The sequence below is a fragment of the Poecilia latipinna genome, unplaced genomic scaffold (assembly GCF_001443285.1).
Source record: "Poecilia latipinna isolate Pla-1442-1.1 unplaced genomic scaffold, P_latipinna-1.0 Scaffold2368, whole genome shotgun sequence".
In the NCBI taxonomy this organism is placed as follows: Eukaryota; Metazoa; Chordata; class Actinopteri; order Cyprinodontiformes; family Poeciliidae; genus Poecilia; species Poecilia latipinna.
The window spans coordinates 46,590-61,743 of record NW_015114984.1 but is presented as its reverse complement, the minus strand read 5'-3'; the positions used below and the strand labels follow the sequence as shown (position 1 = coordinate 61,743).

At 37.2% G+C, this 15,154-nt stretch overlaps 1 protein-coding gene across 1 annotated transcript in view; it reads left to right on the top strand.

Moving 5' to 3' along the window:
- The first annotated feature begins 5,881 nt into the window (after window positions 1–5,881).
- Window positions 5,882–15,154, top strand: part of LOC106937524 (gamma-glutamyltranspeptidase 1-like) — a 14,883-nt gene continuing 5,610 nt past the window's right edge. The window contains exons 1-12 of the mRNA XM_015019070.1: window positions 5,882–5,957; window positions 7,709–7,896; window positions 8,014–8,144; window positions 8,237–8,326; window positions 8,610–8,802; window positions 8,885–9,045; window positions 10,232–10,381; window positions 11,228–11,364; window positions 11,987–12,174; window positions 12,246–12,373; window positions 13,930–14,042; window positions 14,140–14,253. Of these exons, the coding sequence (XP_014874556.1) occupies window positions 7,739–7,896; window positions 8,014–8,144; window positions 8,237–8,326; window positions 8,610–8,802; window positions 8,885–9,045; window positions 10,232–10,381; window positions 11,228–11,364; window positions 11,987–12,174; window positions 12,246–12,373; window positions 13,930–14,042; window positions 14,140–14,253 (1,563 nt within the window). The 5' untranslated portion in view covers window positions 5,882–5,957; window positions 7,709–7,738. The remainder of the gene's footprint in view (window positions 5,958–7,708; window positions 7,897–8,013; window positions 8,145–8,236; window positions 8,327–8,609; window positions 8,803–8,884; window positions 9,046–10,231; window positions 10,382–11,227; window positions 11,365–11,986; window positions 12,175–12,245; window positions 12,374–13,929; window positions 14,043–14,139; window positions 14,254–15,154) is intronic.

The window sequence follows — 15,154 nt, the reverse complement described above, 5'->3', positions numbered from 1 at the left end:
TAGCTACAATATGGCTGATGAGCCATATTGTAGCTAATCAGGTCCATTAAATCTTTATAGTTTACCAAAATTAAGCTTTTATTTCACAAAATTTCATCAAAGTTTTGTAAATTGTCAGTTATGGTGTTGACACATCATGGTTGTGACGAGCAATTTAGGAATAAAACAGAAGAAAAAACTAAAGAATAACATAAGCTAACCAGAGCTAACTAGCCCTCTTAGCAAAGGAAGAGAAAAGAAGTGATCATGGGGTCTTCAGAAGTTCTGGTGCCCCCCAATAATGCCTGATGTTTTTTTTTTTTTTTTACATTATTTTCATTTCTGACGGTGTTGACAAAAACTAGGGACACATTTCAATGGAGTTGGAAAATATATAAAAATTATTTTTAATTCAATTTATTGATTCTTTTATAATTATTTATATGACTACTTATGCTTAATTTTCATAATATATAATTTTAGTATTTCTTTAATTGTTTTAAACTGTTATAATGTATTGAGTTCTGCTCCTGGACAAGGGATTTTACAGGCGTCATCCACCGACAACGTTTAAAATAAAAAAATATTCAGCAAACACCAGGAAAATATACATTGTTGTGCTCAAATGACCCAGGTTAGTTTAGTCAGATATTTGAAAAAATTATATTCTGTGTACCAACCAAAATCTGTGTCTTGATTTTGGTTGGGCTTTGGTCCTGACTTTATCCCAGGGATCAAAACATAATTGATGATAAAGACAACATACAACTTGTTTTTCTGATATTTTTTTCCTCACACATGCATAGGTTCTCTGAATTAGTTTTCTCCACGTACTCTGGTTTATTTTTACATACATTTAATCTAATTAGTAATAGACAAAGAGAACACACCAACACTAAAAGTTAAATACTTTTGTTCCTGGATTCTCCAGTTTTATGCAGTTTCTATCTGGTTTTATTGATGACAAATGGGCAAAGGGAAGATACAGTGAAATGTAATCAAACATGTCATCGTTTTGTGGAGATACTCCAATTTTATATTCCAAAACACTCATGTATTCCAGGTAACTTGTGATTAACTGAAATTAAAAAAATACAAACACAAATACTGAGAAGATTTTCTTTGTTTACATGAAGCAAAACATACTTTGAAGTTATTTAATGAACTGAGTTGGTTTTCTTTCCTTATTTCAGTCCATTCCTGAGTCAAATAAATGGTTCGTTACCAGACCTGCAGAGCTGAATAAATGTCTGTGAGGAAACTCAAACATTTGTTTACATTTTTCTCGATTGCTTTAATGAAGCCGTCAACCTCACATTTTCAAAACAGTTAACACGCAGGCCGAAACACCGACACTCATGGTCAAAGTGACACATTTTGTTTGCAAAAGGCTCTAACCATGCCAAACATTTGAAATATAAAACAAAAGAAAATAAAGCCTTCAAACATGAGCTACTCCAACCAATTATTACATATTAGATAACACATTATATCACTTTCATGCTAGTACTGTTGATCATCTTTAAACACGGCTGGTGCCAAATTGTCCTTCTTGCAAATAACAGGGTCAAGAACCAGAAAGGCTATTTAGTCCACATTTTATTGACTGCATGATCATTTTGGTCTAACTGCGACTGAAGACTGAAATACCTTTTATATTACAGAAAGTGCAGTAAACTTAAAATAATATAACATAATTAGAAAGTTAGATTTAAAAAAATATATAGCAATAAATGACCACTATTGTCACTCAGTCTCATCTTCCTTGGATTCAAACTGGTAAAGAACAACACAGACATGGCGGACTTCTGCAGACCGATCGCCAAGAGAAGATTTTTGGGACGTAGAGTGAAACAGATACTTGAGTGGATTCATACTGATGTAAGGTAATTTAATATACCGTATTTTCCGGACGATAGAGTGCCCCTCACTAAAAGTAAAAAAAAAAAAAACTGGAAACGTACATATATAAGCTGCTGGTACTTCCGCCGCTTCAGCGCCGAACCATGGATTCGTTCACGCCGAGTTTATGTACTGCCAGATCGATAGCCTTCAACTTAAAAGCTGCATCATATGAACTTCTTCGTGTAACAAAAAATCACAAACTGTTGATTTCAAATGGGCAAGCAATCAGTGTTTAGCATTGTCTCAGAGTGAACTGATCTATATCAGTTCACTCTATAAACAGATAAATCCTTCTCATTCTGTCACACTTTTCCTTAAACTAAAAAAGTTGTGAAAAGCAAATTTTGAAACCTGAGTAATGTTTTTTGTTTTGTTTTGTGAAAATAAATCCACCAGTGGAGCCAGGAAGAGAGCAGGGCTCATTTTAATTCTATTAGTGTTGTATTTTCCTGCTGATAAGGTTACATTTTGTCTGTGCCGCTCTGTTGGTTTCTTCTCTGAGCTGAAAAACATGTACTTGTGATAAATTTTACACAGGACAACCATCCCCTGTAAGGGACATCTGTCATTCCTGATAACGGCGGCACAAAGTGAATTGGATACATCTGCAAATGCATTTGTTTCTACAATCAGTCATAGAAATGTGGCTGGTGCTCTCTAAAGGAAATAAAGTTTAATGCTCTCCAGTTTTATCCGTAGGCTCGGCCGTCCGTTGTTTGCTCAGATTAGCTCAGTCGAAAAACATTTTTTAAACTCAAAAGAAAATCCTGGCACAGGTGTGAGAATACCTAAAGCTAATTTGCCCCCCACACAGCTTCTCTTCTGTGCACTGTCAAGCATAAAGCTGGCATCATATTGATGTGTCTGTGAAGACCTGCCTCCTGAATACCTGCACAGGAGCTGATTTACAGTGCAGCCTCCTGATTGCCTTTGCACCTATGCAGCACAGATGGATGCGTCAGGATGTTGTGATTTCTTTGTGTGCAGGATGTGAACTGTGTTAATAAGGAAGCACACGGAGAAATACACAGGGGAAGGAGAAGAGGAAAACACCTCTCTGCCTGGTTCTCAAGTGTATGGACCACTGTTGAAAATAACCTGAATGTATTGTGGTAAAAATAAGACTGAGGTACATCATTTCCTTCCTTTCATCACCTTTAATGTGACATTTATCCTGTACAATACAACTGAAACAGAAACAAACCTGCAAAACTGAAAGTTTGCTTGGTTTGAAGCTATGTGTGAAAGTCTAATTAAATCTTTACAAGCCAATAAAGTATGTTTGAATTTCAGTTTCATCACTCCGTGACGATTGCCAGCATCATGACTGATGAGCGCATCTCTGCCGCTTGACCATGCCGACCCAACGTCAGTAAATGAGGAAACAGTTTCAGCCCAAAGTTCTGCTGGAGGGGGCAGAAGAGGCAGCAGCACATCAAGTACATAATCAGTCATATCCTCTTTTTGAAATGTTCCCATTGTCTCATATTTCGTCTGACTGAAGGTAACATAGTTACTTAGTTGTGCTATAAAATGGAAAACTATGATAAATGTCTGGAAACTGCGTAATGCCTCCTCGTTAAACTTCACGCATTGAGCAAACTGTGAGTTTTTATTTTAGTTAACAGTACACAAGTTTCTAATTGCATCTTGCCCCCATCATATTTAACTTTTTAAGCATAAAAAGTTAAATACCTAACTTTTATGCTTAATTTTGTAATGTAATATTTGTTTTGCAAGCACACCTTTCTCTTCTTTTGTTTTTATGGTTTTATTCAGTGACTCTCAGCTGTTCGGCTAGAAAAAAGTGATTGCTCAAGGTCGGGATGACTTTATGGCGTGTCATAAAAGGGATACAATTACCTCCCCATAAAAATACCCTTTGCTGAATTACCTGCTGCTCAGTCAATGCTGAGTCAAAAAAAAAATTCACACATTGGACATCCTAAACACACTTTCTGCTTTGAGTTGTGCAACAAGGAGAAACAGAGTTGTGTCACATTGCATGTAACAAGCAAGGAGTTAAAATTTCACAATTTGCATCACTTGAAAAATGGAAAACTATGATAAACAGTTTGTTAGCAATTGTATGGCCGCTAGTTTTTCATAAAGTTATCTTTAAAAAATGTTTCTAAAAATAGTTTTAAGAACTGGATTGTAGCCGGTAATGCGCTGAATGTTTTTATTTTTTTTTTAAGATCCTTCTTTCTGTCAGTCTTCTGTAAAGGCCAGATTTGTGGACAGCTAATAGCTGTCCTGTTTACAACTTTTTTCCACCTGGGTTGTGTATCTCTGCAGTTCATCCAGAAGTTACCATGGCACTATTAGCTGCGTCTCTAAATACCAGGGCTGACAGTAGAGATGGACCCCCAGATCTTGCTGAGGTTGCAGTCGTGTCACTCTTTCCGTTTTGGGAAGATGCTTGCTCTGTGAAACGAACAACGTTAGACATATTTTTTTTATAGCATAGCTCTTATTTTAAACATCTCCACAACTGCATTCCTGATCTTTCCTTTTCTTGGCCTTGGTCAGGGGTGTCAGACTCATTTTAACATCAAAATTATGAATGTGCTATAAGTATTAATAAAACTACCTGATAAACTCTTAAAATATTACAGAATATGACTTTTTTCATTAATATAATTTGGCACTGTGCAAATAAAAGTTGATTTGAGTTGAAATAATAAGTAATATCTAAACACGCAGCTATTATCTCGAAGTTTTATTGGTGTGGTCTATACAGTCTTGAGGCCAGACTTGAGTTTGACACATGTGGTCTGTGTGATAAATCACATAAAGGTGAACTTAATATTTTATTTTTTCATTTAAAAAAGTGAACTTTGCACCATTTTTCTTTCACTGAACAACAAACAATATGTTTTGTCTGTTACATAATCCCATTAACAAATCTGTGAGGACTGTGTACAAAAGCATTAATGACATACTAAGACTCTCCTACTACAAGAAGAAAGTGGAAGAGCATTATTTTATTTTTATAGATTCTCTTTCATTTGTTCGACTGGCAGGACATTTTAACAGATGCATAAAACTACATTTTCATAAAAGTTACCTCCTGCAGCTTTAAGTTATGTGGTTGTAACATACTAAAGGTGGAAATACGGTGGCAGAGTAATGATATCTCTTACAATGAGATATAATTACATCAAAAAATGACATTCTTTGTGATTTTATCTGAACTATTCCTCCTCTAAGCCGCTTGTCTCAACTATTGACAGGCAAAGCTTCACGTGGCGTCTGAGCTTAGAGTAGAAGCGGTGGAGGAATCATCAGGTTTAGACATTAGTTGTTCAGAGAGCAATGAGTTAGTTACCACAGGATAAGACAGAAAAGTGTTGATGCCAAAGCTCACAGTCAAATGTCCCTGATGGTGTCCACGCCAGCTGGTCTGGTTGCTTATTTACTGCAGGCTTCGTCTTCAAACAATTCAGTTTTAGCATCGTTTTCCCCTCCTCACTCAGGAGATGTGATCCTTTCCCTCACCTTCATGAAAGCTTTTATTTTTTATTTATTTATTTATTTTCTCATTTAGTGTGCACTTTATCTAAAACTCCCCCATGAAAAGGCTTGTGAAACATTTTATTATAAAGAAATCCCTATTTTCCCCCTGAGTATTTTCCCCCTATTTTTCCTGGGTAGAGTTGTGCAACACAACCATTGCAAAACGTTTTCTCCCTACATCATCCATTTAAAGTGAATGACTAACAAAGAGACGCTTCTGAAAGTTAATATTTGTCACACATCTCTTTAAGTATCACTGTAGATAAAAGAAAAACTTTTGCCTGCAGGTCGTGTTACTCCATATGTTTCAGGGTGTTGCAGTAACTGAGCCTGGGTTCATCAAAGTGAACATTGTGAACAAAATAACTTTTAGGCTGTTTTTCTGGGTTGTTTCTCCTTGTTCGGTCTGTCCTTGTTTACCACTAATGATGACTCAGGTTAGAGGGTTTATTGTGGGATGGGTTAAAGTTTAATGACTGTGATATAAATGCATCACCTATAAGCTGCTGGCAAACCAGGCACAGCCTGCAGCAAAAGCTCCAAGGAGAACCAGGGTAAGAGATTTTCCCTTTTTTTTATCTTTAAAGAGGTAAACAATTCCCTCAATTTGTTTATGGTTTTGTTAGACTAAAAACTGAATAATTAGAGCCATCCTGATAGTATCAGATGTGAAAATCAGAAACTTACTTCCTGTAAGTGATTTCTGTAGAGCAGCATGCAACCCTGGTTCAACTAAATCAGCTCACCCCCCTGTTACATAATCTGGGTACACTTCTGTGACAGAGCAAAGAATCAGCCTGACGGTTTTAGGGGATAAACTTGAAACACTCCAGACATTTTATTTATTTATTTATTTATTTTTTGGTGTCATTTGGGCTTTGGAAAGCACAGCAAGTATGGTACAGTGACTCCCAGATCTCAAATATTCCTCTGCAGACCTGTGACTGACTGAAACTTCAAATGTAGTTCACAAAGTTCAAAAGAGATAAATACATTTATATTTGATGTTTCCAATTAGAGTAGCTCTGCTGCTTACTTCTCATTTCCTGAAAGTAGAAATATTCAGACGAAACATTGTTGCGTTAATGTTTCGAACATTAACACAACACTGATTCCTGCTGTGGCTAAAACTCTCTAGCTCGTTATGATTAGTATCTGTTGTAATATTTAAGATTTAAGCAAAAACAGATAATGAACATCTGCTAAATTCAGTCGTACTTGTCTAATATTTTTATTTTTTTTCCATTTTTGTTCTTTTTATAGTAACACAAGCTGATATTAGCTGCTTATTTATGCAAACCATCTGCTAAGGTAGAAAAGCTGCTCAAGAAATATGTCGCTGTCAATGCAGCATTACCTTCATAACAGCTATAGGTGGCGCTATTTTGATTTCACATCATGACTTTGTTTTTTGTTGCCACCAGAAATATCCCTAAACAGCTTAATCTGTGTTTTCTGTAAAGTAGGAAAGAGTGTCTTCTTTAATCAGGGAGGAGTTTATATTTCTATGTTGAGTTGCTTAAAACATCTGCAATATATGATTCTATGTTACCATGACTCTTTATAAAGAGAGAAATACAAACATATCCCCAATAATTGGCTTTCTTTGTTACAGTTTCATTGCTGATTAGTCAGAGGCACCTAAACATTTGAGTGTAATAAAAACCTCACCAAAAATTCATAATATTATTCTCAATATGCAGATGAACAACCAACTCAGCGAGAAAAGTAATAATACTAGATAAATGGATGATGAACAATGAATAACAGATGTGTTATGTGTTTACGGCAGTTTCTCGATTCAGTTTTTAATGATAACATCTCTCCTCTGTTTTGAGTTACACACAAAGCTAAACTCAAAGTTTTTTTTTTATCACATTAAGAATCAATTGAATGGGTTTGCAGTAAGATCCAAATGCAGAATGATTTTAAGAAATTACATTAAAAAAGTGGGAAACAATAAAAATGAAAGAGCTTAAATATCGAGGAGAGGGTAGAGAGGACACTTGGTCCAGGTGAGAATACCAAGGAGAAAGAGCTGGACTAAACACAAAGTATAAACTATGTGGTAAGACTCCAACAACAATACTGAAAACAGAAATGAACTGAAATCTTGATGTCAAAAATAAATCCAGGAATATTAAACAAACACAAGTGAATCATGACAATAACTGATTTGACTTGACTTGTGAGTCTTTGTTACCAATGACTGTATTCAAATAAGTCCAGCCTTTTTTTTTTTTTTTAAGTCAAATGACAAAGCAAATGTTTCACATTTACATTTGTCTTTTGTTCCCCTCTCCAGACAAATTGTTAGGTTCCCCGAAGATTCAAAATGGCTAAGAAAGTAATAATAGTGGCCCTTGCAGTGCTGCTGTTAGCATGCCTCGCCATATTTCTGGGTGTTTTCTTTGGCCTGAAGAGCAACAGAGCCAATGGCTCCTGGAAAGCAGCAGTAGCAGCAGATGCGGGCCCCTGCTCAGAGGTTGGCAGGTGAGAGCTTGTTTCGACAACATTGATATAAAAACCTGTTTGAGTTACGACTGTGACCACCTACGCAGAGAATAAAGCTGTCTCTATGTGTTTTTTTTTTAATTGTTTGCACTGTAGGGACATTCTCCTGAAAGGAGGATCTGCAGTGGATGCCTCAATAGCGTCGCTGCTATGTGTTGGATTAATAAATGCTCACAGTATGGGCATAGGAGGAGGTCTTTTCCTCACCATCTATGATGCAAAAACTGGTACAACACACATTTCTCACCACAAGACTTGTCACATCTCTGCATCTCCACAAATCAAACAAACTGAAGGAAATTATGTGACTTCTATGCAGGAAAGGTTGAGGTAATTGATGCACGGGAGACGGCGCCCCACAATGCAACGCAGGACATGTTTAAAAACGACACAAATTTATCCCAGAAAGGTAATGTCCAAACGTAGAAATGGAAATAAGCTGACGTTTATTGGTCCTCCTGCCTTAAAATGTGATTTGGAACTGCCCTTTATTCTCCTTGTATATCTTGATATGGGATGTTGCCCCCCAATAAATTGTTGATTGCTGTTTCATGTTTAGACATTTTGTAACTGCAAAGCACGCAGATTTATTTATAGGACGTTTCTTCTGTTCAGAAATACAAAAAGATCAAATAAGATGAGTGAAAGCTCCCCTAAAAATCTAAACTTTTCAACCGTTTCTTGGTCTTTAGGAGCGTTGTCCATCGCTGTTCCCGGAGAGCTTCGGGGTTACGACATGGCCCACAAACGATATGGCAAACTGCCCTGGAAAGATTTGTTTCAGCCAAGCATCGAGCTTGCAGAGAAAGGATTTCCAATGGGCAAGGCGATGGCGATCGCGATTGATAGAAACAAGGAACTCATCGTGAATGACACAGCCCTCTGGTGAGAGACATCACCTTTATTTAGCTCTCTGCTTCATAGATAACGTTCTCTGTCTGACATGATCTTGCTTGTCCTCTTTCAGTGAAGTGTTTTGCGCGAAAAACGGCAGCGTGTTGAAAGAAAATGACATCATTAAATTCACCAGGCTGGCAGGAACATACAGGAAAATCGCCGAGAAAGGAGCAGAGGAGTTTTATACAGGACAACTGTCAGATGAGCTTGTGAAGGATATTCAGGCTGCAGGTATCGTTGGTTCTTACTATTAAATCATTTCATATTGTTGCTACACACAGCAACCTGTGAAAGTACTCATTTCCCCTTGAAATAGCTTTCGCTTTGTTGTGCTAAAAGCTCAAACTTAATTAGATTTTATTGGAGTTTTATGTAGTAAAGTAGTTGTAAGACAAAGTAATGTGGAAGGAAATGTTCCATGAACTTTTAAAATATAAAAAGGTCTTTTTCGGGCTACGTCTAGACAAAGAGTCTGAAATTTCTGTCTTTTCTTGTTTGCAAAGCAGCATAGCTTTAGCAGATTGGATGGAGAAAACAGGATGTTATTATATAGTGTCTTAGCAAAGCTGATCCAAAAAAACAAATAGACTATAAAAACACAAAACAAGTGGCATGTATTTGTATTAACACTTTCTATCTTTACATTTGGAGATTGTGCTTTTTCTTTCCTTTTTTGTGGCTGAAAATATCATTTAAATTTGATGGAGATCATCTGTGAACATCAATTTTCAAATCTTGGCCCCCCAAAAAAGTTCAACTGAGTTTGAACTTTTAACACAAATAAATGCTTGGAGCTAAAACATTACACTACAGCTCATGTTGTGTGTTTAGGATAATTTTCTTGCTACAAATTAAAAACTTTTGCAGCCTCAAACAGGTTTTTATCTTTAAGGATTTCTCTGTATTTTGCTCCATCCACCTTTCCATCAACTAATCGGCATCTCTGTCCCCACAGCATAATGCTGCCACTCATCAGAAATCCTTTCATGATAAAAGTCGTCTCATACTTTCTTTGATCTTTCGCGTAAAAACCCAAAAAATAATATTTAAGTTTGTGGATGTAGTTGCAAAAAAAAATCTTTAAAAAGTCAGCAGTATTTGTAATTAACCAGTTTTATAAAAGCTGACTTGACTTTTAAGAAGTTTCAAGTAACAGATGTTGTCTATTCTGGAAAATCAAAGGATTCCTGTTCCAAGTCCTTCTTAGAATCTGTTGCAAATGATCTTGTGCAGTAACTCTTAATGCCACAAAAGTTTCAAATTCAACCCAATGTTTCCATCTTCAGATAAAAGTCTGCATTTTATTTAATTTCTGCTCTACGGGCTTCGCTGCGCCTCCTATTTGCAGGATAAGGAGAATTTGTTCCCCCTTTTCTGCTCAGAAATGTATTCACAGTGTTTGTCAATCCATGTTTAGGCGGCATCATCACAAAGGAAGATCTGAGGGATTATGAGCCTGTCTTGGATGAAAGCCCTTTAAGGGTGAATGTGGGGGAGTACGCCATGGTTGTTCCCAATGCCCCCGCTAGCGGCCCTGTGCTATCGCTGATATTAAACATCCTGAATGGTAAGCCTTATTACGCCGTCCAAAAACATCCTGAGTGGGAGAAAATGTGCTGCAGCGTGAGCTGCCTTCCAGCCGCTCTCACAGAAAGGAGTCGGCTCTGAGGGACGTGTACAGGAAATCCTCTCTTTAAAGGGTCTTTTCTCTTAATTCAACCAGAAATAGGATGGGTTATGTAACTGGGAGCTGGTGAAAAACACAGATTTTTAACAGGGATGCGCTCTATTTGCCCTTATATGGGCTTAGATGTGGAATAAGCGCTGATTATTAAAATGCTACTTGTTTTCGAACTGAAAACCTTTTTCTTTGTTCTGCTGACGTCATCTGTCTGATTTAGCTTGTTGCTGGCTGGGCCGTAACATTCAAGCTGCTGGTCTGTGAAGACACCGTCACGCTGCCTCGGCTTCGTGTCGGAGCAGTGACAGTATCTGCCACTGAGGATTAGAGAAACTTTCCTCTAAAATAATTAATCATCAAAACCCGCTCCCTTTCCCTTTGACTGGCCGCCCACTCACTGTACCCCACTGCCTCAGACACCCGAACAGTAATCCCACTAATTTACTTCTAATTGGACACAGATGACTTGTTCAGGCTTGACTCACATTTCAGTCAGCGTAGAATAAAGCGCTCTGATGTGCCGTGACGCCTGCTTCTGTCCCGAAGCTAAGACCGAAAAAGTCCTGAACTGTCTTCCTTCTGGGGCTTTCACCTCGGCGTAGCACACATGTGGAACTAAATGAAAACACATTGCGCGCCAAGTCAATTTGTATTTGAACCCAAAAGTATACAAATAGATTACGAAATCCTTAGTTTTAATCAAGCTCTAATTGCGGTTATGTGTGTCTGCAGGATACAACTTCAGCGCAGACAGCATGGCGACCAAGGAGAAAAAGATCCTAACTTTCCACCGCATTGTGGAGGCCTTTCGCTTCGCTTATGCAAAGAGAACTTTGCTTGGCGATCCAAAGTTTCTCCAGATTGAAGATGTAAGTTACGGGAAGTATGTTCGTTTTTGTTGTGCAGTGACTAATAGAGTGGTGGGGGCATGGGAGGTTAAAGTTGACCTTTTACCTGTCTAGGAATTGATACAGAAAGAAAATGAAACAAAGTAAGCCACATGTGCTTGCTGTAGATAAGAAGGGAATCTCGGAAACATGGCAATCTGCAGATTGCACAACCTGGTGACTCAAGAACTTTGTATCCCTGCTACATTTTTACAGAACAGAGAAGAAATGTGTGTCACAACTCAATTAAATGACTCCAGTCTAGTTAGGACTAAATCATCCATTGCTAGCAAACGCAGGTTGTATTTAAGTTGCTGACAAAAGCTTGTTATTGCTCTTTTTTATCCAAAGCCAAATCATTTCTTTACCGACATTCAGTCCAAAATGTACAAAGACCTTAATGTTTGGAAATTTCTTAGTGGTTTGATGAACTGACAAGGTTTGGAGAACATGAGGATAAGATAAACAAAACTAAATGAACAAAAAGCACAAGACTCAAACTCACAGTAACTTAGGGAGCAAGATAAGCAAACACCTTATAGCTCTGTGTTGTTCTGTTTGTTTAGCACAGTTCTCAACTTAATCAGCTGTTTTCTTCCAAAAGTTGATCAAGAACATGACCTCCACTTCGTATGCTGACGTCATGCGGGCGAAGATTACGGATGATACCACCCATCCCATGGAGTACTACGAGCCACAGTTCTGGCTTCCTGAAAACCACGGGACGTCTCACCTGTCCGTCGTTTCAGAGGATGGGAGTGCGGTGGCTGCCACCAGCACCATCAACCACTAGTAAGACCTCCTAATTAATCTGTTGTAGCTCTTGTCCCTTTCATATCTGATCAGTTATTGTCTTCCTGCAGTTTGGGCTCCAAAGTCATGTCAGGATCTACAGGAATCATTCTTAACAATGAGATGGATGACTTCAGCTCGCCATATATCATTAATGGGTTCGATGTTCCTCCTTCCCCAAGCAACTTCATCAAGCCAGGTAGATGTTTAACTTTTTGTGCAGGTGTAAGTTGTGTATCTAAAATGGATCAGAGGGTGCAAAAGTATGCTTAATACTTTTATTTAAGCTATTTTAATTATTCGAGAACAACTAAACCAAAGCTTCAAAATGACATAATAACTCTCTGAAATGTTGCTGCAGTCAGTAAATGTTATCTATACAGTATAGATTGGAAAACAGCAACAGTGAACCAACAAGAACACCAAGACAGTTGTAAAGTTAGTGGAAACAATGATTAGAAAATTTAAATAGGATATTAGTGTAAAAATGAAGAGGAATGAAAGACCGTCATATTTATTTGTTTATCCAAAATGAAGTTATTGTGGTTGGTCTAAATCTGTGTAAGTTGGCTCTGACAGACAGAGCCACACATGAGTTTTATATCAAATATAAGGAAATCCTAAACATTGGAGAGGGAGTTTGGTTCCTGAGCAGCTGCAGAAAAACAACCTCTAACCTGAGTGCAGCCCACAAAGGTTCATCTGGAGAGAGTTCAAGAGTAAAGACCATGACCATCAGACAGTCATAATGTTTTGCCTCATAATGAATTTTTCCACCATTGTGAAGGTCATGGTCCTTCACATGTCCTGGGTCTTCTAGCTGATCCAATGATGAACTTCACAGCAGATTTGTTGCACAAATCAAAGACGTTTAGTGAGTCAGAATATGGGTGTGATGTTGTTGAGTTGAAACTAATACAGATTATTCTCTTAAATAATCCGTATTTATCTAATACTTCTCTACCAGAATAAGCTCCGTTCGAGGACTTTGGTAACTTAAAGCTTGAGGTTAGATTGAAACAGTTATAAAGCTTTGTAAAGATCAGATAATTTTTAAATTAACTCCCTTCTGCTCACTTTTCCACCTTGACATTTATCAAGGTGGAGCATGTGTTTCAGGAGGATGGCTCTTTATCTTAATTCTTAAGTAACTTTACTTGGAAGTCAGCCTAAATGTTATCAGGTTATGTCGTTTTGCAAAGCTCTATTTTCCTTCTGTTTATTAATGATTGATCACTTCAGTGATTGATGGTTCTGATTATTAAAACCTCACACCACTTTTCTAAATGCTGAATCACGTAATGATTTATGGCTCATCCGATCACAGGCAGCTTATAACTCGTTAATCAAATTTCAGCTTCTATTATTCATGCCCTTTGACCTTGGAGACATTTTGTCACACTACTATAAAGTTTCTGTGTATTTTATAAGTATTTTATCTGACAAGTATAAAAGTTCAGAACTGTGGAGGGGAATAATATATTATTTTCTAATTTAAGTTTTTGATGGGAAAACACCAAGGCTTAAAATATGTTAGTTTTTTTCAGTTTTTCCAACATCCTCCTTCAAATTTATGTTAACTACATGAGTTGTATTACAAAAAAAAATGACACTTTGAAAATAAAACTGTTCAACATGTAGTTTATTTGTATGAAGTAACATTTACTTTGGCTTGGACAAAATAGAAAATAGCAGGTAATTTGCTTTGTTTTTATTTATCTGTAAGTATAATTAACCCTTGCATTCTGTTAACAGGGAAAAGGCCGATGTCGTCTATGTGTCCAACAATCCTTTTTGACAAAAACAACAATGTCAAAATGGTAGTCGGAGGTTCAGGAGGAACAAAAATCACTACTTCCATCGCTCAGGTAAAACACGTTCTCACCTAAACCGTAAAGATGTGAACATTTCCATTTACCTTTTTTTGTTCTTTCTACAATGTTGGACATGTTTGCTGTTTTAAAGGTGATTCTCAAAGCGCTCTTCTTCGGCTTCGATGTTGATAAAGCCGTCACAGACCCAAGGTTACACAACCAGCTAAGTCCCAACACCACTCAGGCGGAGTCTGACTTTGACAAAGTGAGTGCCAAAAACACAAAGAAGTGCTGATTTATGCAGCTAATATTAGCGAGCTGTGCTGCTCAGAGAGACGATCCAGTATCCGAAAGCTGGATAACACAGAATGCTTTAACCACTAGTCATTACCTTCACCTTTCAGGGATGAAAAGTTTTCACTTAAACTCTCTGACTGAGAGAAAGCAGCTCTGTTGTGAGGTTAAACAGTAATCATCATGACTTTACAACATAATGACTTTACAACATTCTTATGTAATGGTTTAACACAAGGTTTACCTCTACACCCTCCGTGGCTCTTCAACCACATAGTTGTGAATGTCGCCCGAGTTTTTCAAAGCGTTTGGGTCGTCTGACATTATGGTGTGAAAAAGAAACGCGCAAACTGAACACATAACAAATGTTTAAAGTTTGGTTCCCGATCTAATTGAGTATCCTGAACCATAATGTCTGGAAACACCCTTAACTTTATCACACGGTTATCGCTTGGGTCTTTTCCAGTTTATGGCAACATGGTATACATTGCAAATAATTAACACTTACATAAAACGAATATATAATGTTTGAATCTGTAATTGTTGAGAAATAATTAATAGTTCTTAGACACCATGTCAGCTTATCTTCCTGATTTGTTGAGTTTTGGTCAGTTAGTTAATTATTTTCATTTTATTCAGGCTAGAAAAGTTTGCAGCTGTAATCAATGATAGATCTTGATTTTACTGAGCTAAGAGGTATTATAAAACAATTTGAGAAAGATATTTCGGTGAGAGATTTTATATGCAGCTCTGGAAAAAAATTAAGAAAGCGCTGCATTGAACCCTATTGAAAACTCTTCTGAGGTAAAACATTAGTATTGTTGTTTCTAAATTAATATGAATTTGTTTTCGTGCATTATTTTTCATTATTT